Raw genomic sequence first — 27,873 nt, forward strand, 5'->3', positions numbered from 1 at the left:
CTTACGTAACAGGCTCCTGTGATATTTGAGTTCAATGTGCAGTCAGTGCATTATAGTTTATTCCAGTATGTCTCTCTGTTGCACTGCTGGGCTTCTCTGTGCCAGCGTTTCAGGGAGGAGACACATGCACCTACACATTCCTCACAGACTATTTATCAGTGTCGTGTCACCCATGCGCCGCAGCACGGCAGGTTGTTTGGCAGGAAAGAGTGAAGCTGCAGCCCACTCTCTCCCTCTTTCCTCCCTCTGGTGGAGGTGGACCCGAGGGAGCCCATACACAGCATGGTCGCGTGTAATTACACAGCAGAAGGTGATGGTTCTGCCTCCTCGTAGCTGCGTTCTCAATATTAGTAGGTATTTAAAGTGTGGAACGTCCTATGCTTCTGCATCACTGACGTCCTTCATTAAAATCACACATGACGAGCGCTCAAATGGGTTTTCTATGATTCGAAAATAAACAACTGAATGATGACACTGATTCGTTTATCAGCTACTGACAGCTGGGACTGTTACAAGGGGTTGGGACAATGGGTAGATGGATTTTATTGTCATATTAATTATAAATATGATAGAAGTTGGTTGTTTGATCTCTTGTTTATTATATCTCTAATTCCTTTAAGTGACAACGCATAGAAAAGAAGCTCACACTCAAGCTGTTTACAGCTCCTCCCTCTGGACTGATATCTGGCCACTTTGGACTGTGAAGCACATCCTGCTCATCACTGCCTGAGCAGCGATCTATTCTTCCCAGTCCTTATTCTGTTCGCTTTGACTAACCATTAGAACCTCGTTCTCGTTTTCGCCAGAACAAACAATGAACTTCCCTCCATGCACGTCTGCTCTGCTCGCAGCTCGGCTTTTATGTGCAGCAGAAAAGAGGCAAGACATCAACTGCTAATGAGCGGATGAGATGCTTTTTATTCTGCTCGGTGCCTTCAGAGCTTTGTCATTCGGTGCAGAGGATGAGCCAGTTCCAGTTCTCCCACAGCAAGGCGAAGCCTGGGCACAGGCAGCATTCACGCACAGGAGAGGAGAGCAGTGTGTGACCACACAACATGAAGACAGGCTCCTTCGGCTGAAGCACTAAACTGGACTGGCCTCAAGCTTGCGTTCCCTCTGCAGAGGCAGGTGGCTTTAATGCACTAGGATCAGACAGCTGAGAAATGAGCACAAAGGCTGCTGCAAGTTTTTGTGTGAGGGACACAGAATGTCTTCAGAAATATGGACACGGTGCTTGGAGTGGACAAAAGGAAAGTCAAGCTGTGGGTTTATTCAGGTGGTTTGTAGAAACACAATGACTGCTCTTAAGGAAAAAAGTTCAAAGGTCAGAAGCCAGATAGAGCTCACTTTGAGAAGCTCACCTGAAAAGATGATGCACCGGGCATAATCATTGCTCTGGGAGCCTGACTTTGGTGTACGTCTGTGTTACCATGACGACAAGACGGACACTGTTCTCAGCGGGCTTGAAGCACATGCGTAGCAGCCAAGGAGGCTTTAATTTAACCCCACAGTGGTGATACATGAGCACCTCCGCTTATGCTTAGGCTGCTGCACGTCTATCAGTAAAACCGAATGGCATCTCTCTTATACATGTAGGATAAAGTAAACATTACTCTATCACAGCTCCTGACATCAGGACGCCTGGTAGATGTTCCCCACATGCATTGCGATTTGTCGTATCACTGTCTACGGCTTCGGCATCGGCAGCAGAGCTGCTAATCTACTGGGTCAGTTTAGAATTCAGCGCCCAGGGACGTGTTGACACGACACAGGAGGAGCCAGAACTCCAAGCTGCGCTTGGTGGACTCCATCCTGAAAACCAGACCCAGCTTGTGCACTTCCTTTCATCGCAAATTTGTCTTCTCATCCTGGAACGATGAATTCTTGATTCTCAAAGGAATCATAGTTTACATTTACGTTTTTGAGCCCTCACACTCTTCTTGTACTCATCTAGACAGCATTCAGCTTCATTGCATTAATTAAGGAAATGCAGGTTAACGCCAGATGCTTGGCTTCTAACACTGTCCCATTGCTCATATAAACATTCTTGCTGGCCTTTCCAGCATTGCACCGTCTTTGGCAGCTATAAAATCAACAAGGGCTTTGTAAAATACGCTAATGACTCCATCTGATGCAACCGGCACATCTAAACATGACAGCACCAAACTTAATAATTGTTCTCGACAACAGGTCAAGCTTTGGAAACTCTAAATGCAGGATAGTGGACATGATCTTTAGTAGCAGACGTAGATTGGCCTGGATCCATCTGCTCCTCACAAGGTGCATGAAATGTGTGATATTTGTGTGGGTTTCATCTAAAGACTCACAGTCTAAAAGTCAGAGTAAAGCCGTATCAACCCGGGCTTTGTGCGCGTCGGCCTCTTTGCCAAGGCTGCACACACTCACCTGTACAATCTCCAGCATCTCCGCTTTGCTGATATACCCGTTTCCGTCCAGGTCGTACATACTGAACGCCCACTTCAGCTTCTGCTCCAGCTTCCCGCGCGATGTCACACTCAGCGCGATGATAAACTCCCGAAAGTCTATTGTTCCGTCTCCGTTGGTGTCGAACGTGCGAAAAACGTGCTCGGCAAACTTGGAGGCGTCCCCGTAAGGGAAGAAGTTGCCGTAGATCTTCTTGAACTCCTCCATGGAGAGGTTCCCACTGGGGCAGTCCCTCAGGAAGCCCTTGTACCACTCCTGGATCTCGTGCTCGGTGAAGTCCGTGCTCTCCAGCAGGTCCTGCATCACCTCGGGTCGGAGCTTGCTGTTCTGCTTCCCCATGTCGTTCGCTCTGATCGATCACTGTGTAAAGCTGGATGATGAGACGGGAAGAGAGTCAGTTGCTATAAAGGTGAGACATATATTACAGTATATCTGGAGTTTCTGCATCTTACAGGCATTGATTGGAAACTACACTAGGCTGAGCTCAGCGAGGCTTTGACCAAACGGTTCTTTATCAGAACTTATATCGATCTATTTTTACAAACCAACAAAACTTTCCATGGAAAACTGCTGTGTGTACTTTGAGTACACACGGTGCCATATGCCCAACACGGCTTTACTAGCTCCATAAAACCTCTCCACGCACACACAGACACAGGGAGGAAAGGGCCACACAGTCAAATGATGTTCATTGTGAGCTGCTCAACCATTATTGAGATTCAACCTCTGGAGAAACATCGACTTCTCTTCCTGGAAGAGGAGCATCCGTGTTTGTGATGTCAATATTTAAAAAAAAATGATGAAAGGTTCAGGATGCTTGCTTGCAGTAGATTCAAATGTTCATGTTATGTGAAAACAGTTGCTCAAAATAGTAGCAATGATGAGTCATCGTGTGCACGTTGGGCCAGAATGAGGACACGCTTTCATAGAGAGAAGAAGGGGTTAATGCTCATATATCATAGAACTGGCTGCCAATGGTTAATTAGTATTATTGCCTTTTGGCCCTTCTGATAAATCCAGAAATCACACAGTATAGAGGTAAGATGTGACAAGACACTGGAGCAGTTTTGGGTTTGTTTTTTTTATCTGTCCTTCTGGTGACACAAACAGGAAATGCCTGCGTCTAGTCTCTGTCAGATTGTGCTCTCAATACAATGACTCTGCTCCTTCAGTGCAGGGGAGCAAATACGCACTCTTGTATACAGTAGGACATATCACAAATGTATTGTTTCAATCAAATGCAACTAATAAAACCATCACTTTTACCTTAAATGACTAAAACACATGCAGTAATGAGTCACAGGAAACCTGGGGAGACGGACGTGAACAGTGTCCGTCTGGCGACTGACGACTCAGGTCACTTTATGAAGCACAATAACAAGGACCTGCTGCACTCAAGGTGACATCAAGGATACAGCCGAGTTGGAAGAAAGGATGTTTGAGGAGTGATAACGTATCAGAGCTCATACTTAAATACTCATCCAGGTGACCGACAACGCCGACCTCCCTTTGGCAAACACCAATGAAAAGAGCTCAACGCCTGGGAGGTGAACTCACAAGAGTTAGAATATTTATTGTTTTATTCTAGAATATTTATATGATCAATCCTTGGTAATATTGTGGCTACAGAGGCTGCACCTGCCGTGGTGGTGGTGGTGATGAGGGCAGAACCATGTGAGTCTCTGTTTATAATCATCACATTATTATCTTGCAGCTCTTCGTGCGAGTGGTGCTTCGGCCTAAAGGCTCAACGCTGGGTATTTAGCAGCTGTATTAGCTAGTGTGCTCATCTGTGCTTGGAGAGCATGTGATAACAGATGACGCTCTCCGTTCTGCTCGCACCGTTCGCTGGCAAAACAAACCTTTTTTCACGAAACGCCAGTATTGTGATGTTTTAAAAATCCTATAATGGCAGGTGCAAGCACACAATTGAAGGTTTGACTGAAGGAGCTTGACAACAACAGTAAAAAAAGAAAGGCTTCATGCCAATTACCACCCACTTTAATGTGCTGCTACACGAACTGACCCTCTGAGTGATTACACTTCAGTCTCTCTCTTTACTAATGGAAACTGCAGCCGTGACCCGGTCCACAGCTTTTAACAACACTGTCATTTCTGTAGAAACACGGACGCTGACATTCTCAACACAACACAGCAGCTAATTCCATATAAAACTAAATTTATCCTTCATCCACATCCGACGCGGTGCGAGCTGCAGTCTAATGTATGGAGTGAGGAGACGACAGCTTGCGCCGTATATTAGAGGCTGACGGCAGCTGACATGAAATGAGTGGGCACTGGTGACGGATGGAGTCAATGTCACAGAGCGGTGGAGAGCAGCCTCCTCACAGTTGGGCTGGGGGTGGTGAGGTCTGACATTGGTAGCTGCTCGTCCCTACCAGGTGGGGTGGTAGGAGGTTCTGCTGGGTTTCTACCCAACACAGCTGTCACGGAACGGCAGATGAACGGACCCACATGCACAGCGAGGACTCGGTAGACAGTGGATATAGTTAAGAAAGTCTTTAATGACAGAATCCAGGTCACAAAACGGTCCAGGTCATTCACAGAGTAGCAACACCATAGGGCTTAGGCAAAATCGGGTCCGAGGACAGGCGGGAGTCAAAACCAGAAAGGCTCAGATCACAGGAACAGAATCGGCGGGCGTAGACAGGTCCAGAAACGAGCAGAGTTCAGTAACAGAGTGACTTACGAGAGTGGTCAGGATCAGACGAGAAGCAAAGATCAAAAACGTAACAGGGTCGATAACGGGGTAAGCTGAACAAGACGAATGCTGGAGCGTGAGAACAATGAATCAGTAAACAACGATCTGGCGGAGAACTGATGTGACAGGTGGTGGTTAAATACACGGAGTAGATCACTGATACAAAACAGGTGAGTGTAATGAGGACCGGGAGTGAAGCGGGAACTGCTGTGGTGTGATGAGAAACGGAAGTGCTTACAAAATAAAACCGGAAACTGGGATCAAAAACAGAAGAGTTCTTTCAAAATAAAACCAAGAACGAAAACCTGACAGTACCCCTCCCTCTAGGGCGTCTTCCACGGCGCCCACGGAAGCCCCCCTCCCCAAACCAGGGCGGGCGGAGGGCGGTCTCAGGAGGAGGGACCGAATCCCCCTCCCGCAAGGCAAACAAGCAGGGTGGGCGGAGGGAGGACTGGAGGAGGGTCAAAACGAGAGTCCAGGGGTCCCTCACGAGGGTGGTGGCAGGAGAGTCCACCACGACGGCTGGCGAGGTCCGGGAGAGCAGAGCTGAGCCCAGCCCCCTCCCCGACGGAGATGCTCCGGGGATCCCAGTATCGCGGCGGACGACGACGGCAGAGACCGCGCCATCGTCGCGGCAGGAGGGGACGTACCCCAGGCGAACGGCCGTGGCGGTGGCGGAGTCGAGGCGGACGGCGCCGGAGGAGGCAGCGCCATCCAATCACCAGGAGAAGCCGAGGGCGAGGCCACCAGTCCGGCAGCCGAGACCAGGACGAGGCAGGAACCAGCGGCGTCCTCCTTGGACCACCGCGACGAGGAACCGATGCAGGTGCGGCCAGAGCCGGGCCGCCAGGAACCGATGCAGGCGCGGCCAGAGCCGGGCCGCCAGGAACCGATGCAGGCGCGGCCAGAGCCGGGCCGCCAGGAACCGATGCAGGTGCAGCGGGGGCTGCGACGGGAACGACCCCCTCCTGGAGGTCCGCCGGGACTGCGACGGGCGCGACCCCCTCCTGGAGGTCCGCCGGTACTGCGACGGGCGCGACCCCCTCCTGGGGGTCGACAGGAACTACGGCGGGCGCGACCCCCTCCTGGAGGTCCGCCGGGACTGCGACGGGAACGACCCCCTCCTGGGGGTCGACAGGAACTACGGCGGGCGCGACCCCCTCCTGGGGGTCGACAGGAACTACGGCGGGCGCGACCCCCTCCTGGAGGTCCGCCGGGACTGCGACGGGCGCGACCCCCTCCTGGAGGTCCGCCGGGACTGCGACGGGCGCGACCCCCTCCTGGAGGTCCGCCGGGACTGCGACGGGCGCGACCCCCTCCTGGGGGTCGACAGGAACTACGACGGGCGCGACCCCCTCCTGGGGGTCCGCCGGGACTGCGGCGGGCGCGACCCCCTCCTGGGGGTCCGCCGGGACTGCAGCTGGCGCGACCTCCTCCTGGAGGTGCGCGGGGACTGCAGCTGGCGCGACCTCCTCCTGGAGGTGCGCGGGGACTGCAGCTGGCGCGACCTCCTCCTGGAGGTGCGCGGGGACTGCAGCTGGCGCGACCTCCTCCTGGAGGTGCGCGGGGACTGCAGCTGGCGCGACCTCCTCCTGGAGGTGCGCGGGGACTGCAGCTGGCGCGACCTCCTCCTGGAGGTGCGCGGGGACTGCAGCTGGCGCGACCTCCTCCTGGAGGTGCGCGGGGACTGCAGCTGGCGCGACCTCCTCCTGGAGGTGCGCGGGGACTGCAGCTGGCGCGACCTCCTCCTGGAGGTGCGCGGGGACTGCAGCTGGCGTGACCTCCTCCTGGAGGTGCGCGGGGACTGCAGCTGGCGCGACCTCCTCCTGGAGGTGCGCGGGGACTGCAGCTGGCGCGACCTCCTCCTGGAGGTGCGCGGGAACTGCAGCTGGCGCGACCTCCTCCTGGAGGCCGGCGGGCGCTGCGGCTCCGAGGGTGACAGAGACTGGAACGGCCGCAACATGGCCGACAGGGACTGGAACGGCCGCAACATGGCCGACAGGGACTGGAACGGCCGCAACATGGCCGACAGGGACTGGAACGGCATCTACTTGGCCGACAGGGACTGGAACGGCATCTACTTGGCCGACAGGGACTGGAACGGCATCTACTTGGCCGACAGGGACTGGAACGGCATCTACTTGGCCGACAGGGACTGGAACGGCATCTACTTGGCCGACAGGGACTGGAACGGCATCTACTTGGCCGACAGGGACTGGAACGGCATCTACTTGGCCGACAGGGACTGGAACGGCATCTACTTGGCCGACACGGACTGGAACGGCATCTACTTGGCCGACACGGACTGGAACGGCATCTACTTGGCCGACAGGGACTGGAACGGCATCTACTTGGCCGACAGGGACTGGAACGGCATCTACTTGGCCGACAGGGACTGGAACGGCATCTACTTGGCCGACAGGGACTGGAACGGCATCTACTTGGCCGACAGGGACTGGAACGGCATCTACTCTGGAGCTGGCATGGCTACTTGCCGCTGCCAAGCTCGACGGAGCAGACGTCGGGCCTGATCGGGTGTGCATGGCACCTGTACGACAGGTGGTGCCCTCTGGTTGGGACACGACCTGCGCGTGACCGGACTGAACTGGAACCTGGACAGGAACGTGACCCGACTGAACTGGAACCTGGACAGGAACGTGACCCGACTGAACTGGAACCTGGACAGGAACGTGACCCGACTGAACTGGAGACTGGACAGCTCGCGGCTGGACTGGAGACTGGACAGCTCGCGGCTGGACTGGAGACTGGACAGCTCGCGGCTGGACTGGGGACTGGACAGCTCGCGGCTGGACTGGGGACTGGACAGCTCGCGGCTGGACTGGAGACTGGACAGCTCGCGGCTGGACTGGAGACTGGACAGCTCGCGGCTGGACTGGAGACTGAACAGCTCGCGGCTGGACTGGAGACTGAACAGCTCGCGGCTGGACTGGAGACTGAACTGGGCTCGACTGGACTGGAGACTGAACAGCTCGCGGCTGGACTGGAGACTGAACTGGGCTCGACTGGACTGGAGACTGAACAGCTCGCGGCTGGACTGGAGACTGAACTGGGCTCGACTGGACTGGAGACTGAACAGCTCGCGGCTGGACTGGAGACTGAACTGGGCTCGACTGGACTGGAGACTGAACTGGGCTCGACTGGACTGGAGACTGAACTGGGCTCGACTGGACTGGAGACTGAACTGGGCTCGACTGGACTGGAGACTGAACTGGGCTCGACTGGACTGGAGACTGAACTGGGCTCGACTGGACTGGAGACTGAACAGCTCGCGACTGGACTGGAGACTGAACTGGGCGCGACTGGACTGGAGACTGAACTGGGCTCGGCTGGACTGGAGACTGAACTGGGCTCGGCTGGACTGGAGACTGAACTGGGCTCGGCTGGACTGGAGACTGAACAGGGCTCGGCTGGACTGGAGACTGAACAGGGCTCGGCTGGACTGGAGACTGAACAGGGCTCGACTGGACTGGAGACTGAACAGGGCTCGACTGGACTGGAGACTGAACAGGGCTCGACTGGACTGGAGACTGAACTGGGCTCGACTGGACTGGAGACTGAACTGGGCTCGACTGGACTGGAGACTGAACTGGGCTCGACTGGACTGGAACGTGGACTAGACTCGACTGAACTGGGACCTGAACTGGGCTCGACTGGACTGGGCTCGACTGGACTGGGGCTGGAACCTGAACGTGACAGGGCTGCACTAGAGCGTGAGCGTGGCGAGGCTGAACGGCGACTGGAGCCTGAGCGGAGCATGACTGAACTGGGGACTGGGCAAAACACGACTGAGCTGGGGACTGGGCAAAACACGACTGAGCTGGGGACTGGGCAAAACACGACTGAGCTGGGGACTGAACAGCTCGCGACTGAACTGGAGACGGGGGACCGCATGAATGCAGGGAATCCTCCCAGCGGAACAAACATGGAGCTGGGCAGGTTGATGCAGACACAACGGTCCGACGGGGCGGGGAGAAGGAAACCGAAACCTTCGGCGGTGCGACCGGCGCTGGCGTGGTGCGGAGCGCGTCGCTTAGTTCATCAGACCTAGCGCACAGTCGCTCATAGAGGCGACGAACACTGGGGCGCTCTAACACACTGTCATCGTCCTCCAGCGTCAATATCGCCACCTCCACGGCGCTGGGCTGGTTCTTCGGGGTAACCGCCCGTCGGTAATCCTCCGCGAGGATCTTAAAATAAACTCGTAGCTCGCTAGGTAGCTCGGCGCAGGTGAACTCCATGCTCCCTCGGGTGGATTATACTCGCCGTTAAAAAAAAAAAGGAGCGAGAAAAACAGTCACTGACCTGACCGGAGGCTGAGTGCTGGCTGGGTCCAAGTCTGGCCAGATCGTTCTGTCACGGAACGGCAGATGAACGGACCCACATGCACAGCGAGGACTCGGTAGACAGTGGATATAGTTAAGAAAGTCTTTAATGACAGAATCCAGGTCACAAAACGGTCCAGGTCATTCACAGAGTAGCAACACCATAGGGCTTAGGCAAAATCGGGTCCGAGGACAGGCGGGAGTCAAAACCAGAAAGGCTCAGATCACAGGAACAGAATCGGCGGGCGTAGACAGGTCCAGAAACGAGCAGAGTTCAGTAACAGAGTGACTTACGAGAGTGGTCAGGATCAGACGAGAAGCAAAGATCAAAAACGTAACAGGGTCGATAACGGGGTAAGCTGAACAAGACGAATGCTGGAGCGTGAGAACAATGAATCAGTAAACAACGATCTGGCGGAGAACTGATGTGACAGGTGGTGGTTAAATACACGGAGTAGATCACTGATACAAAACAGGTGAGTGTAATGAGGACCGGGAGTGAAGCGGGAACTGCTGTGGTGTGATGAGAAACGGAAGTGCTTACAAAATAAAACCGGAAACTGGGATCAAAAACAGAAGAGTTCTTTCAAAATAAAACCAAGAACGAAAACCTGACAACAGCAAATATTTCAATGAGTTTTGTCAGCGACTGTGTATCACTGTTGCCCTTTTTAGATCTAACCTTTGCTGCCTTGTTACTTATTGTGTCCATCTTGAGGCCGTCCAGGCCAATACATCATATTGCTTCCTGTCAATCAATACCATGAATGGACTGATGGCACACATTGTTGCAACCATCTCCCTTGTGAAACAAAAGACGGTGAAAGTCTTCTCACGACAGCTGCGGCACTATTTGGATGCTGCACATAATCACTCGAACCGAAGGGATGATCATTCAAATCAAGTGTGCAGAGGATGAGGCAGATCGTAATTCTGATTCAAATAGAGTCTGGGCAATAGCTGCGATTCACATTGGCATTACAATAACGCAGCCACTTCACACGGGCGCTCCAAAGATTAGCTGCAGACAATTTCCATCCACCACCTGCGTATTTCTACATGAAAAGGTGATGATAGGTGATAATAATGCTAATCCCCTAAATTTGAATAAGGACAGTTATTAATAGGAGGGACAGCACGCAGTCAAAGACAAAAGAGGCATAAAGAGTCCCTTCAATTCACATTTCCTTTCCTCCCTCAGCTACCTGTTTTTGATTTTCTTACTTCGAAAGCATCCTTCATCAACAACTAATTTTTTTGATGTCTACACACTGATTTAGAACTGCTCTGAAGAACACAGCTGACGCTGCACAGCTTTCTAAGAGCTCTCTGGCACTTGTAGGAACGTTTTGAGAACTCGTGTTGGGAACATGCAGCTCTATGTATGTCTTAAAAAGGACTGCATACCACCATGACAACATCATCCCAGCAGAGTGGAAGGAATCGTGATTTAGGACTTTACTGCGTCTGAGCCTGGTCAGTGTCATCCAGTATCGTATGGGCTCAAAGACAATAGACTCCACCTGCTAAAGCGGCCCAGGCAGAGTCTGATCTATGCCAAACAGTGAGGACTGTCTCTGCGAATCCAACCTTTTTTCTCCTCACAGGAGACACAAATCTGTTTTGATTTGTTCATCAGCTGGACAGTACATGTGCAAAGTTTCTCCAGATCTAGTCTATCTGGTGGTAGTTACAGAACCATCACAACCCCTGATGGGCAGCGACGCAGTGGGATTAGCAGACAGAGATGGAGGAATTTGCTATAATTGGGGTGAACAGTTGCAGGGTCTGAACCCTTGTTCAAGTAATTCATCCTCCCGTTGACATTAAAGTTGAGCTGATATGAAGACGAGGAGGAGAGAACAAAACGTGAAGCAGATCTGTTTGCAACTGAAGCCTTGGTTTTGTTTCCGCAAAACAGTCAAATGAGTCTGTAACCTATTTCATGAGCATAGCACAAACACCACTAATACAATGCAAAGTACTATTTAAAAATAAATACTGTCTTGTTAATACATTTCCACATTTGTTTCCAGTTTGTGATGCCTGGATAAAGAAGTTCAGTAAATTCACTTAACGCAGCCTAACTGTAACCTAAATGTGGCAGCTGATGCATTCCTTATAGCAACATCCAGGACCGGTTTCCCAGGTGAAACGAGGCAGTGATCAGAAAGCAACTCCACTCTTATCCAGAGTCGTCTTTACACATTTGTTTGTACCAACTGAATTTTCTATGAAACCTGAGTGGTGATAAAAATAAACTGCCACCCACTCAGTCACACCTGCTGGATACAAAATGTCCATCAGCATTGTGAAATATGAAGTGGGATGGCTGTAAAAATGTGGTGAAGCTGAACTAGAACTGATAAAATCTATTTGCGGAGCGACTGTAAGAAAAGCTGGAGAGTGAATGGTTGACGCAGAACGAGGGTGACGATGAGAAACGAAGACGGGAACGAGACAGAAACATGACTTGAAGAAGGTTATGGGTGAACAGCACCCGTGGGAGTCCAACAATTCATGCTCTACTTCCCGTGGTCAAAGCTAATTATAGAAACAACGTGGAATATCATGAAAAATAACAAAAAGAACGGACGTTGCATCACAGGGATGTTAGGGGTCAGACTAGTATTTTTAGGATTTGTTGACAGACACTAATGAGTCATTTAAAAAATTATATTACTGTATTGCTACTTGGAAATGAAACACACCTTCCCCTTTACCGCTTTGTTTTTATTCTTTTAGTATTATTTTGTTCATATCTCCAGCTCCAAATCCTCCTGCCATCGTTTTAGACATGAGGTAGTCACCTGGAATCATTTTCAAACCATCCTGAACACACAGGTGGAGGTGGGGGACTTAAACAAGGGCACTTCATGTTTTCTGTGACATTGCTAGTTGGCCGTCTTTGGTGTTAGTTCACATTCTTTGTGTCTGAAAGGCAGTAGACCTTTTAGGGTTGAGGTGTTATTGCGTCTCAAAGCAAGTTGGAAGTGGGCCATGTTTCTCCTAGTGACATACAGTACAGAGTGTAATATAGTGACATACAGAGTCTGAAAGAGAAGCCGGGCACCCGGTTCTCTGACAACCTAGAGACATCTCACAACAACGACTCAGTCGCATGTGTGGGGCTTGTGGAGGAACTGTTTGTTGCAGTAAGCAGATGGTTATGAAGGGGACTGACCCGGGGTGACTGGTCTCTGCCCGGACAGATGTGGTGGCAGATTGGATGTGCCAGAGGTTGATACATCCCTCACTCTAAGAGCCATGGTTACTCTGGTAACCAAACATACTGATACAGCAGTGTATGCTTCCTTCTGTCCAACCACTTATTAAAACTGGTCAATATTTCATCCATCACTCTGGACATTTTTCAGGCGTTTTTTAATCAATACATGAGACGTGATGATGGATTACGTGCAATCAACAAGAAACACTGTTTTTTATCATATCTGTCATGACATGTTTACGCAGAAGCCTAGAAACTGACAATACGTTTTCTCATGACTTCACATTACAGCAACAGATATTTTGATACACACAAGACACGTTTAATATTTATGATGCATTTACACCAAGAAGCTTCTTATTGGACTGAGTGCACAGGAGGAAGTTCCAGTTACTGTGTTGATAACTAATCAGAGTATGACAGCGTTTTCATAGCAGGGACAGCTATGAACAGCTGCAACAATAACACACACGTCTGGAAAAAAGAACAAACTCTTGTTTGGTTTCCCCTCATCGTGATGTGAGCGATTTGTGACAGCTCCAAAAAAAGTAAACAGCCACAGAAAACAGTTGAAGGAAGACGCAGCATTTGAGTGATTGTCACTGTATGTGACAACTCCGTATCGCTCTGTTCTCTTGTTCCACATATATAAAGCATCCTGATTCACTGAAATCGATAGCCTCCTACTTCCCACATTACTTTTAACACAGTGAATAGTTTAAATGATCTCACATTGAAGCTGATGCTTTTGTGCTGCATGGAAAATGCTGAAAATGGCTATACTCAAAATAATGGCAGCAATTGAACATATTTTTTTCATGAGCCCATCACAATTCTGATGAAACACATTTCACCTTTTTTCCCCCCTACTCACATTTTATGGCAGTGCACAGGGTTTGTTTTCAACAAAAGGGTAAAATGCAATAACTGAGGATTTGTGTCCGGAACAAACTGGAATGACTCAGCTTCAGTTTATTTTTTCGGCTAAATGCTTAAGCAAATAAACCTAAACAGAAAAATATGTGTTAAATGGTCTTAATAGTGAATCAGTTACTTAAAAATGTGAAAAAAAGACAGAAATGAAATTACTATTAAAACAACGAGCGAGAGAGAGAAAGAGAACAGATTCAGTGTTAAAATAAGCAGAGAGATTTTCTAATCACCATCATTTCAGCTCCGCACCACTGTTTATGGCTGAATTTGTTATACATACACACAAACAGATTGGTGGCAGTAATATCAAGGAGCTAAAACCTGATTCTCTAAAATGTGCAAAAAATATAACAATAGCAAATTATTAATTGAACATTTCAACGCCCAGAGCCTAGAAACTGTGCTAATCCGTTCACATTCACGTAAAGATGGCAGACATTTTCAATAAAAAGCAGCAGGAGAGTTTCTTTGGTTTTAGTGCAATAAGCTCAAAGATTAAAAAAAGAAAGTAGCCTAGGAACTCAAAGAAAAATAATATCTTTTGTCCCTTGTCCGAGCAAGACATGCCTGTGTGTGTGTGTGTGTGTGTGCGTGTGTGTGTGTGTGTGTGTGTGTGTGTGAATTCCTCCCTGAGCCTAAAAATAGAACATCTGTTTCCCAGTTCCTCTAAACCAGTACATGGGAGCCTCAGCCAAGGCTTTCTTTTAAAAATGATAGATGTCGGCAAATGTCACTCTAGCCCGGACCCTTAAGCCGCAGGCGATCCTTGAGAGCACTCCGACCTCGTTTAGCCGAACGACCTGTGACCTCCGCATACAGAAGCCCGCTGGAGAACAACAAAGAGGGCGGCTGAGCAGCTGTGCCTCGAAACAGCACCGGCGCGTCTGTGGGGAGTGGTGTGGTGGACGGCTCAGCTCGAAGGGCCCGGGTTCTAATCCAGGGCCTGCGCTGCGCCTGCACATGGTCCCCGCGTCTGCGTGGGATTCAGCTTCCTCCCACCGCCCAAAGACACGCAATTCACTGCTGACTAAGTGTGTACGGCAGTCTGACAATGAAAAGTACGAACAGCACCTAGATGTCGAGTTCAGACATTCATATTCATAAACAACCTGGATAGGATTGAACAGCAGAGTCAAGGCTGGACTCAAAATGAGACCCAACGCTGGCTGAACGTGTGACACACGTACAGTAGTGGGGTGATGCTACCGTCTGACTCAGTGAGTGAGCACACACTTCACCTGGCGTCAATTATAAACTTTAAAGCCCTCGTAACACCAGCTCACGCAGGTGTAATTGTACTTTAAGTGTCGTAGTTGCCCCATCTCTTCAAGTCTAACCTTTGTGTTAAATGTTGACAGAACACTGAAATGTCAAAGCCACCTACAAGCGTAAGCAGCGTAGTGAACACTTCAGGCGAAAAGGCTTCTGTGCAGCTTCTCATTCACTACAGATCGGAGCACACACATACATTGGACCACAGGACTGTACTTTTAATCCAATCCAAGAAGCTGTGTTCGCTGTGTGTTGGCTGAACGGGCTATCGGGCATCTTACACAAACACCTCCAGGTAAATCACAGGTGCTAGGCTTCTTGAGACACTTTCTGTTTCTAAAAACACTCCTTGCACTTAGAGCAGCGATTATTTATCACCAAACTGTGGGAGGAATCCTTCTGGGACAAAACTTCTCGCTGCCTTATCTCCCAGTTTATTCCTCATGAACCATGTCTTTCTGTTGCTCTGGTGTTTCTGTCTCCCTCTCTTGACACTGGCCATAAATCAGCAGTTACATAAACTGCCTTCAAGTTAGTTTTCACCGCTGTTACATGAGACTCCCTTAAGTACAAAACAGGATGTTATAGAACCCTGGTTCAGAAGGTTTCGCTCGGCTTGTGTGAAGCAGAATTAAACTGTTTTCTCCAGGATGTGGGCATGAACACATCAGATGTAACTGTATGTGTGGGCTCTGTTGCAGAGATCTGGAAGGGGGAACGAATCACTTTTTCCATTATATAACCACCTTAAATAAATTGACATGAAGTCAACAGCAAAGTAAACAAAGTATCTACAAGACAGGACTGTCCGACTTGAGTGTGTATAAAATGAAAGTTGGAGGACAAAACACCATGGTAACCACTCATCCATCCCATTAAAGCACTTCCACAGAAATGTCTGCATGCATGTTGAGCTGCTAATGCAAGATTACGGAGTCATTTTTAAGGGCTATGTTCAAATTGACAAAACAGAACCCAATAATCCGTTTAATGCCTCAAACCAAGCAGATGGTCTCGTAGCCACCACGGCTAAGCAGAGACTGGAGCCGGCGCATTAGCGTCAGAGACAAGGCATCAAATACTCCAGCTATTATTTAGTTAATGCATATCCAGGGTTTTCTGGGCTATAATCATTCTAATGTAAGTAACTCTGTGGTACTGTAGGTATTACATTTATAAAATGTAGGGCTTACTCATTTGATTGGCAGATGTGGCTTAAAATGATACCACCTGCTTGTGCAATGCATTTTGTTTTTCCAGACAATTCTGCCGTAGTTAAGGACATTGACCAACTAGACACCAGGAAATACGGCTTCAATACAAGAAATGATACAAGAATGTAATGTATGCCAGTTAGTCACCAGTTATAGCTGTATAGCTTGTTAAAAACAGGCTCACACACAAACACATTTGAACTGAACCAAATATGTCTTTGGGTGACTAATTGTCCCCAATGTGAGGCAGGAGCAAACAGTTTGCAGACACAGGACGTACACATCAGCCGAACGAGGGGTGGTCTCAACACTCAACACACTTTACTGACTTAACTGACCAGGTATTCATTTAACCATTAAAAAATCCCCCCCATTATCACCTGAGCTGGTCTCAAGCATGACTCCTATGATTTAACCCACGTTTGCTGCATTTGTTGCATGTTTCAGACTCAGTTACAGTTACTGCAGACAACAAAACCATACTTCACCGTGCAGACAACTTCAATGCATGATAAAAAGGAATTGTTCTCGTCTCCTTGTGTGCTGCCATCTTTAACCATGTTGCCAGAACATACTCAACAGCTCTGAGATAACTGCTGCATTCACAGCTGCAGGATGTCAGATAAAGCTCCTGGGCGCACACTCCGCCTGAATAAGTTCTGAAGTAATGACATGTTAAACACTAATCCTCAAAACTCAACATGTTTGTCAGAGCTTTATCTGCTACTAGATATGTGCAACAAAGATATTTTAAAAACAGTGGCCAGGACCTGTTGCATGCTCTTTAAGCAGAGGAGGGGCAGATAGAAGAAGTCTCAAAGCAGACTTCCAGCAAGGAGGGAAAGTACGAGTTTTGAAGGGGACCAAACCTGTTGTTATCCACATTTCCTTTTCTTACCAGCCCATTTGAGCAGGCTTGCTTTTGTTTGAGCCCCACGGGGCCGTGTGTGATTTGGAAACAAGTATGGGGGTTGGGAGGGTTAAACTAGCTACCTACAGTGAACATGGATAAAATAAATTAAACACGGATCTTGTCTCACTATTGATGTCTTACTGACAACTGACAATGAGTGCAAAAATGTCATCTTTCTTGGGCTTTCCCATGCAGGGAGGGCAGATGGCAGCTGCTCTGCCGCCCCCCACTGCCTCTCGGTCTCTGATTCTCCTGCAGGCAGAGCCAGTAGCGTCAGCTCACACCACTGCCTACATTAGCAACGCATCAAGAGGAAAAAGCCAAGTGAAGCTGCCCATCACTTCCAGCCACGGAACATGCTCAGCCCACATAATGATCACACTGTCCTCGCTTGCTTCCTGTACGGGGGAAGAATACTGATCTGGCTGTTAACTGACAGAAGTCAACTAGTTCCTGAGAGTCCTTCGCACTAGATCAGGGTTTTTCCTTTAACACAGTACATACAATGTAAATGTCTGCACTATAGCTAGAAAGATTAAATGGTGATAATGAGCTGCACCATTTCTCATTCACACTTTGTTGGAGTATTCACTTAAAGGACGACGTCTGTCATGCACAAGTGTGTGACACAATCAGCTTGAAATTGCTGCACCCGTAACTAGAAGCTGCTAAGAGACAAAATACACGCCGACAAAGAGGAAGCGCGAGAAACTTACTTCACTCTGCAGCAACGTATGAACCGTTCAGGATTCCATCACCCAGCGCTTTGTAGCCAGACTAAGTTTGTGGGAGGGTGAGAGAAGAACAACAAGAAACAGATGAAATAAAAGTCTAACAAAAAAAAAAGATGAAAAACTACAGCGACAGAGGAGCCGAGAGGGAGGGCGAGGACTGGAGAAGTGATGGAGCCAACGGTGGCCGACAGACTCGCAGCCGCTCCGAGCTTGAGCAGGAGGTTTGTCAAAAGCCAACAAACTAACTCGCTCTTCAGCCTGCCTGCTGTCTGACGTCAGAGTGGTCACATGACCCTGCTCGGGTGAGCAGGGGAAGTGAAAGGGGAGGGGAGATAGAGAGAAAGAGAGAGAGAGAGAGAGAGAAGCCTGTGTTGCCATGGTAACAGGAACACAGCACCGCAATGATTTCAATAGGTCAGCCTACACACACACACACACACACACACACACACACACACACACACACACACACACACACACACACACACACACACACACACACACACACACACACACACACACACACACAGACAGAAGTCATCTTAGAAAGACGTCTTAGAATGACGGTGCCTCATGTGTCGTGCATTTTAATTGCCTTACCCAAAATCTTTGGAAGTGATGAATTTACAGCTGGCATCACTGAAAGAAAATAATCCCATTCTATTTGTTTTCACTATTAATGTCCTGAGCAGCTTCATTGCATCCTTTAGGTTCTTCTCCAATTATTTTTAGAACATTAGATTAAGATTACTGAGTGACAAAGTTCCACATAGTTGCCAGGACTGGGTCTGGAGGCCTCATCTCTATGTGACTACATGAAAACACACCAAATAATCCTCAACTCGTCCAGCTCCAATAAAAGAACGTATCTGTCCCTTTATTACTGCAGGGAAGGGGGGACTGCAACTCCAATTATAACCCCTCTGTTATTTCATTTATGTAACACTGATGAACAGGCTGAGCACACACGGCACAGGCAGGAGTGGGACTCCACACAGCAGAGCTTACACACACATCCACTGAAGGTGAACAACACGCTGTCCTGTAGGAACCTTCAAAGCCCACTTCACACCATGATGGGAGTCAGTGCAGGCAGCCGTGAATTTGTGGGTCACCCCTCTACCCCCTGTTCCCCATTTGTTACGTATGGATCCAGTGAAGTGTAACTGCAGCTTCATTTCCATAATGTGTTGTGCATTGTGTTGCGTGTATGTAGGGCAGGGCTTGTGTTAGACACAAAAGCCTGAGAGTGTGCGTTGTGGGAAGGAAAAAAGTCTCAGGGCCAAGCAAATCCGCCGATCCTATCCTCCACCAGAGTGGAGCTGAGTAGCACCACATTCATCTGAATACCATCCACAGGCCTGTTGAATGGAGCAGAGCAGGGGCCGCCAAGGTCAGCCAAGTGAAAACCACCCCCCACTGGTCGCCATGTGCAGGGGTATGTATGACTAAGAGAGAGGCACACGGACAGAGACTCCAAACCAAATGCCACACGAGGCAGAGGGAATTGAGCGAGTACAGGAAGAACTCATTAACTGGGCCGGCAGCAGCCATAACTGTCCGAGCTGTGGGATTGCTAATAGTTCGCCGGTGACGCCGTGAAGCAAATACAGGATCTTCAAGAATGTTTGTAGAGCTCACATAAAGGGTTCATCGACTTCACTGGTATGAAAAAGATGCATGAATCACTACATGGCTGACGCTCTCAGTCCCACAGCAAAAAGTGGGAATGACTAAAGTTCTCAGTTCTTGAAAAAGGACTTCCTGCCGCAGACATTTCAACGTGACCTCTTGAAAGGCGATTGTCACAGTTGCCTAGATGAGCAACGTTTGTGTGCATGCATGGAAGCAGCTTCTGCGTTTGTGTGTGTTAGGATGTAGGGCGGGTAACAGGCACTAGAGGGAATTCCTTCCTCCTGAAGGCTCAGGAAGCCACGGCTCGGGCGGAAGAGAAAACTGAATTTCTTTCCAAGGGAAATCTTTCAGAAGTTTTTTCCCCTCTGGAAAGGAAACACTCCCCACATCTAGCAATGTTAGAAACACTCTCCTAAACAACTGCATTGTTGTCTGCAGCAGGTTACTTAAACCAGGTGAAAAAATAATAAAATTAAGTATCAACTAGAGTAAATTCCTCGAACAAACAAAGGCACGATGGATCTGCTACACCTGCACCATCCACTACAGTGAGCAACTGCCACTAGAGCTTCAGGTAGAGGGATGATGCAGCTGAGGTTCCATTTGTAAGTGCATGATGAGCTCGCTGTTTGAAAGTGATCGCTGGATGTCCAGTGTTTCCTATTTGTTTGTGCATGAAATGCCCTGCAAGGTTCCATTAGATAGGATTAGTAGATCAGGATGTGAATTAATGTCTGCACCAGACAACAATACACGGAAGGTTGGAAGAAAAACACATGTACAGTGGTGCCACTGCCAGTTTTTATCCATAGTTTTAAAGCCATCTGAAAGAGTGATTCTGTTTGTTTTAATTTTCCTTTTTCTTTCCTATTCATATTCAAGCAAATGACCATTTCTGTGTTCATGGTTTCTCATACTGTAGATGAAAAGTTGTACTTGCTTATGTTAAATAAATGTAAGGGCATGTTTTTATCTAGGTTTAACCACTGATCTAGATGCAAATATGCAGGTCTCTGATGTTGTGAAGTGAGTGGAATGTGAAGACAGAACAGATACAGCATGTGGCAACTGCCATGATGTCGAGATGTCGAGAATACTCCGCAGCACAATTACAACACTCTCACTATGAATCAGTGGGAAACTTGGCCAGCAGACAGAGAAGTTGGTTTATGGTTCAGCATGCCTATCAATACAGAGTGGGATAATTCACAAGTCACTGAAACGACTAGAAAAAGACTGTTTGAAAACATTATGTAACTGCAGAACAAGCGGTGGGCGAGCCGAGGCTGTAATATACCACACTATCTGTGCTAACAAATACATGACGGAGTGCATTAAGGCCACAATGTTGTACCTTAGGCTTTGGTAAGGTACAAAACCTACACATGCATAAAGGTCTGATTCAAACAAAAACCCAAGCTGTTGGCCAAGCAGCTAGAAAAGCCAAAATTACAATATAATTACAGTGGCTGAGGCATCGTGGGAGAAGGGAGCAGAATGGCAATTAAGTGGAGATTGTAAAAAAAACAGCTTTACTGGTTCAACTCAATACAATCTGATCTCTACTGTATGTGATCAAGTGCAGAAAATCATTTCATTCAAAATGGATCAAAACAGCACCAGGTCCATGACTCATTCCATCTGCCTTAATGCCATTAGAAATCCAGCAGAAGGCCTGGGGGGGACATGACACGTCGCTGGCCTCCCAACAGTTGAAACTGCCACTATAGGTTTCTGAATGAACACAGCAGTTTGTGTTTATAATCTGTTTTTGTTGTTTATGTCATCTGTTAAACTCCCAATTTGACTTTAACATGAATGTAAAATGTTTAATGAACTAGTTGTGTGTGGGCTGCAGCCACTATCTTTAAAATTAGTGTTTTCTGTCTCCATTTCCGCTATAATCCAGAGTAAACAGAACCATTTACACAATGTATTGATCAGTGGGGAGGTGGGTTATGAAGAAACAGGATTTCAGGTGAAAAACGGTCTCTCAAAAGTTATCAGTATCATTACCCTGCCTTCTATCCTCTGTGACTCAGAACCTGTAAACAGAAGACAGCAAAGACTGATGACCGGTCTGCCCCAGTTATTGTTCTTTATATCATACCAGGTTGGACACAGAGACAGAATAAACCAGAGCCCAGTGTCTGGTCTGGTGTGGCTTCTCTGTCTGTCTGACTCCCATCAGAAAGAAGCAGGAGCCAGAAAAACACATCACGATCTCCTCTATGAGTCACACTCTGGTCCTCCGTTTGCTATCACATGAAGACATACTGTATGTAACACCTACAGACATAAGCGCACGAAAATAGACCAAACCTCTGAGCCTCATTTTATATCCAAATTTACCTCTGTGTTGGGCTAAATGATGCTGAACAGCTGCTACTTTCAATAAAATTAAAAACACCTCAATGCGTGGCTTCAATTGGCAAGAGATGCACATTAGCTTAGGTCTAATCGGTACAGATTTCATCCACAAGCAAATGACTTCCCTGACTTGTGGTTTATTTATCAAAATAATAAGATGGTTGATCATGGGTATTATTTTAATCCCATTATTATGGCCAGTGAATTCTCTGTCCACAATAACCTTTCAAAAAGAACTCTATAGTTCCAGATCCAAATCCTATGTCAGATAAACTTGTCATCTATAGGAAGTTCAATGGTTTAACTGAAAGGAAATAATGTGCAAGGGAGACAAAACAAACTGTTGCAGTTGGTCCTAGTTACAGCTGGTGGCTCTCTCAAACTACAGCTGTTCCCAAGTCTGTAGGTCAGTGTGTGTGTGCGTGTGTGTGTGTCAGATTTTAGTAAATTTAAACCAATCCTAAATCCATCAAACATTTTCAGGCAGTTTGAGCAGTCACGCACGGACACACACGTTTTTGTCTCTGAAAAGTGTGTGTTTGGTGTGTTCTGTGTCAAATGGCCTGTTTTTAAAAGGAACCTGGGGGCCTGGGAACTGTGTGGAAATCACACTGGGCTTCCTCTGGCGCATCACAGAGTCATGGGAAACAACAGACAGAAGAAAAAAACTGGACTTGTGCATGATTCAGCTGAGCCAAGCAACATTTTACTGTTTACACTGGACATAACACATCACATTATGGGGAGAAGGATATTTCCTTTCTACTGATATCTACTGATGCAAAAAAAAGCAAAATCAGACCCCTGGTAATCACAGAAGTATTTGAGGTCTTTAGTGTACACTAAAATAATGTTTTTACATATCAGGAACTCCATGTAAACTGTACATTTTGAAGTTCGAACATTGAAATAAACCTTGAGACTCTGAATTGTGTGTCTCCAGTGTTCAGTTACTGGTCTAACTGTCCTGTCTGTGTTCAGAGTTGTTTTACTCTCCACTGTTGCTTTCAAAATTGAATTTGAATTAAATAATTATTTAGGATTATAACTATGTAGGACTTGTTGGGTTTTAGTTGTGTATGGTCTTAAAACTTACCTTGTAACGTGCCTTTGTTGTGAATTGGTGCCAGAAACAACACTGAACTGAAAAAAAATAATAATAAAAAAGCAAACTCCTCACCTGAACAGACCTGTAATGAGAAGAATAATACAGTTAAACAAGCGTAAGGTTACGCTAAAACAGAAAGGGCACCTGGGTGAAGACAGTGATACATGTTGATCTGTCCTAAATCGTTTAGCATCATTTAAGGATGAGTATAAAAACAGGTATCTACTGTACTAAGTAACCTCTACATGTTTTTGATCTAGCTGATCTCTGTTTTGAAGGGAGATCAGATTCAGAATTAAGTACGTCAACATGAAAAAATTGCCCATGATCTCATGCCCAAAACGCTGATGTGGTTTCTAGAGAGAATAATCACTTCAGTGATGAGAGCGATTGTCACAGTGTTCCCTGGAAAACATTCAGAATGCTGCTTCGACTGTGCAACTTAACCCTGTGATGGTCTAACAAAGTTCAGAATGCTTTGTGTCAATGCTGCTGCTTAGTATACTTTATTCTCCTAAATATGAGAATGTGGCTAATGGAGAAAAAATCCTGCCTACAGATGTCATCATCTTTGTTGTGTATCATTGGCTGTAGGTGTTGTTATATTCTGCTGTGAGGGAAATGGAAAAGGGTGTTTATTTGTTCCCACTCCATGTCACAGTGATCCTCACGGCAGTGACTAATACAGAAACTACATTTAGTCACACATTTGGTCTGAAGTATTTTATTATTTTTAGCTTAAGCTTATCAAGTAACATTAACAGTAGTCTTAATTCTAAAGCTAAGGTGGACAGAGGTCAGGGTCTACAGCTGGACGAACCCACAGCACTATAAAACCAAGACATTTTTAAATAGCTGTCTGTGTAACGTATTCAGATTAATTTTAAACACCAGTTTGAAATGTTTGTTTTTTTTCTATTTCCACGGAAAAGCTGTGAGAAAGGGTCTGTGCAGCCTCCAAATGCAACTCCAAACACAAAGCGTTGCTGCTGTAGCCTTCCCAGAAGAGTTAATCCGTGGGAATACACACATTTGGTCACAACAGTTTAATGTTTAGGCAATTATTTTAGAGAGTGTCTCTCTAAATATCATATAAATATCTTCCAATAGTCTGGTTGATGTGGTAGTAAATGATTTTGTGTGTTTTTACACTTACACTTGTCACTTGCTAACTCACAAATAGAGGTGTTTACAGCTCACACACACACGCACACACACGACCCAGACGTTGGACTGACTGATGACCGTAAATGGTGTAAATGTACTGCAACTTCTGGATCAATTTAAAAATGCTACAGTGGAGAAACAAAACAGAAACACATCTAAAAATAAGGCATCTTGTGTAACGCTAGCTGTGATTGTAGTCGATGATGTTTAAAAGTTATTTAAGCAAGCCGATGGCGACCAGTCAGTGTTGTGAATAAAACACTGGACATTTTGGTATTTCTTATGAAAAAACTCTATTCGCGCACACACCCCTCTAATTTGAGCAGCTCACAGTAAATGAGAGATCTAACATTGTTACAAACAAATCACTGACTATGATTCCTGGCGAAGGACTGAAGCCTGGGATCTTCACTAAATGCAAGGATTCTGCTTCCTCCAGGAAGATGCTTCACTAGGCTTTGCCTCCAGCTGCTGCTTGTTAGTACCAGTCTGTACTTTACTGGGTGAGATTGGGAAGCTGACTTGTACGTCCCTGACATGAGCTTCCATGTTGTGGAGAGGCAGGTTATTGGCCGGTAGTTGGGTGGGACTGCACCCTTTGAGGGATCCTTCATTATCAGGATCGTTCGCCCTTCGGTTAGCCATTCAGGGTGAGTCCCATCCCTTAGCAGCTGTTTCATTTGTGCTGCCAGGCGCTCATGGATTGCAGTGAGCTTCTTCAGCCAGTAGGCGTGGATCATGTCAGGGCCGGGTGCTGTCCAGTTTTTCATACCTGAGACTCTTTGTTGGATGTCTGCCACTGTGATAGTCACTGGTTTCTGTTCAGGGAGGTTGCTGTGGTCTTCCCTCAGATCCACCAGCCACTGTGCATCTCTGTTGTGTGATGCCTCCCTCTCCCATATCCCTTTCCAGTACTGTTCAGTTTCCAGCCTTGGTGGGTCTGCTCTGCTGTTTGCTGTTTCAATCTGCCATTGAGAGTACACTTTCGCAGGTTGTGTTGCGAGCAGCCGGTTTATTCGTTTGGCTTCGTTATCTCTGGTGTATCTCTTTAGGCGGCTGGCCAAGGCTTGTAGCCTTTGCTTGGCAGTTTCGAGTGCTTCAGGTATGGGCATCTGGCTGTACCTCTTGGGCATCGGTCTTTTCATTGCACCTCTCTGGGCCTCTGTCATTTGGCTCACTTCCCTCCGAGCTGCCTTGATTTTTGCCTCCAACCTTCGTTTCCATGGTGGGTATTGTTTCTTATGACTCCCATGGTTGCTCTTGCTCTTATAGCCAAGCACCTCTAGGATCACTGATGCTGAAGCGTATATCAGCTCATTGGTTTCTGTGATTGTTGTGGTAGGGATCACTCTCAATGCTGCATTCACATCTTCCATGAGACTTTCTGATGGTACTTCACTTAGCCGTTGTAGTGGGGTTCGGGGTTGCCTGTTTAATCTCGCCATGATCTTATCTTTCAGGTCAGTTGCTGCCTCGCTCAGCGTATCTGTGCTTATTGGGGCTTCGTACCCAATTTCCGGTTGGGGAGACGGTGAAGCCTCCCCTCTGACCTGGCGTCCTGGCTCCCCCTTGCCGTAGCATTTGTGTTGTATCTCGTCAATCTCAAGTTGTGATAGCAGTTGCCGTTTGTGGATGTTGGAACACTGAGCTACTAGTTGCTTCGCAGTCAGTCTTGAATGTGGGTTTCTCCGAGGTTCTCCGGGTTACTTGAGTAGTAGCATTTCTTTCTTGTTCCAGTAGCCCATTTCTCATCAAGGTGCTCTGGTTCCCCAACACCTGACGCAGACCTTGTTAGACCGGGCGACGTCTGAGCCGGTATCTCGTGGTTCATTGTCTCTCATGATATGAGGTAGGCGGTAGCTTGAAGGGTCTTGCCCAAGGACCCACACTGGATGCTTATTTTGCCCTAACGGGGATTCGAACCGTGGAGCTGTACAACATCAATAGAACTCTAAGGGCCTTCATTGCAAACTCGATGAGGTTGTGGAAAACCACCCTTGAAGCCAATGGGAAGCCACTTGCCCAAGTATGCATCAAATGTGGCATATACCAAGGAGATGCACTGTCCCCACTGCTGTTCTGCATAGGTCTGAACCCCCTCAGCCAAATAATAAACAAGACTGGCTATGGATACCGACTCCGGAACGGGGCCACCATAAGTCACCTCCTCTACATGGATGACATCAAGCTGTACGCCAAGAGTGAGCGAGACATCGACTCACTGATCCACACCACCAGGATCTACAGCTCGGACATCGGGATGTCATTCGGGCTCGAGAAATGTGGGAGGATGGTGACAAAGAGAGGCAAGGTAATCCACACAGAAGGGGTCTCACTCCCAGAAGGAACAATAGCAGACATTGAGGACAGTTACAAGTACTTTGGAATACCACAGGCAAACGGCAACCTTGAACAGGCAACAAGGAATGCGGCAACAGCCAAAAACCTCCAACGAGTAAGGCAAGTCCTAAGAAGCCAGCTCAATGGCAAGAACAAATCCCAGGCAATAAACAGCTACGCCCTGCCAGTGATCAGATACCCTGCGGGAATAATAAGGTGGCCAAAGGAAGAGATACAGACCACAGATGTTAAGACACGAAAGCTCCTCACCATGCATGGAGGGTTCCACCCCAAATCCAGCACCCTGAGACTGTACGCTAGCCGCAAGGAAGGAGGCCGAGGACTAGTGAGCGTGAGAGCCACTATCCAGGATGAAACATCCAAGATCCATAAGTACATCAAGGATAAGGCCCCGACAGATGACGTGCTGAGTGAATGTCTCAGGCAGTGGAGAACAGAGGATGAGATGCTGGAAGAGGGACCATCATGGGAGGACAAGCCCTTACACGGGATGTACCACCGGAACATAACTGAAGTGGCTGATCTCAACAAATCCTACCAATGGCTTGAAAGGGCTGGGCTGAAGGACAGCCAGAGGCACTCATCCTGGCTGCACAGGAGCAGGCCCTGAGCACCAGAGCCACAGAGGCCCAGATCTACCACACCAGACAAGACCCAAGGTGTAGACTGTGCAAAGAGGCCCCTGAGACGGTCCATCATATAACTGCAGGGTGTAAGATGCTGGCAGGGAAAGCATACATGGAACGCCATAACTAAGTGGCTGGCATAGTATACAGAACATCTGCGCAGAGTATGGACTGGAAACCCCAAAGTCAAAGTGGGAAACACCTCCCAAGGTGGTAGAGAACGAGCGAGCCAAGATCCTGTGGGACTTCCAGATCCAGACAGACAGAATGGTAATGGCGAACCAACCAGACATTGTGGTGGTGGACAAAGAACAAAGGAAGCCGTAGTGGTGGATGTGGCAATACCAAGCGATGGCAACATCAGGAAAAAGGAACATGAGAAACTAGAGAAATACCAAGGGCTCAGAGAAGAACTGGAGAAGGCTTGGAAGGTGAAGGCCACAGTGGTGCCTGTGGTGATTGGAGCACTGGGGGCAGTGACTCCCAAATTGGAGGAATGGCTACAACAGATCCCTGGAATAACATCCGACATCTCAGTCCAGAAAAGTGCAGTCCTAGGAACAGGACATTCCACTCCAGTGGAATGTTCATGTTGTAGTTATCACGGATCACCTGAGTATGAGTCCTATTCATATCTCAAACAACCAGCAGAAACACAGCACTGTCCGTAACAAGTAATGTTTGAAAACCAAAAAAAATCCATCAGTTAAATGTTGTTGTTGAATGTTTCACTACTAATGTACAGCCAATGTGCTGGTACCTGTGCAAAAAGCCTTTAAGGTTGATTCTTGTGAGTTCAGC

The 27,873-nt window shown here is 47.8% G+C and overlaps 1 protein-coding gene across 3 annotated transcripts in view; it reads right to left on the reverse strand.

The window, feature by feature from the left end:
- Nucleotides 1-27,873, reverse strand: part of LOC114842705 (neurocalcin-delta A) — a 38,682-nt gene that overhangs the window by 4,058 nt on the left and 6,751 nt on the right. Inside the window, exons 2-3 of one of the 3 annotated variants that reach the window (XM_041067710.2) lie at nt 22,907-23,000; nt 2,407-2,815 (exon numbers count right to left, since the gene is read on the reverse strand). In XM_041067710.2, coding sequence (XP_040923644.1) covers nt 2,407-2,784 — 378 coding nt within the window. In that variant the 5' untranslated portion in view covers nt 2,785-2,815; nt 22,907-23,000. Of the gene's footprint in view, nt 1-2,406; nt 2,816-17,787; nt 18,070-22,906; nt 23,001-27,873 lie in introns of those variants that run through there. The other 2 variants (XM_029128498.3, XM_029128501.3) reach the window with 2 other exon arrangements.

This window comes from Betta splendens, chromosome 16, assembly GCF_900634795.4.
Source record: "Betta splendens chromosome 16, fBetSpl5.4, whole genome shotgun sequence".
In the NCBI taxonomy this organism is placed as follows: Eukaryota; Metazoa; Chordata; class Actinopteri; order Anabantiformes; family Osphronemidae; genus Betta; species Betta splendens.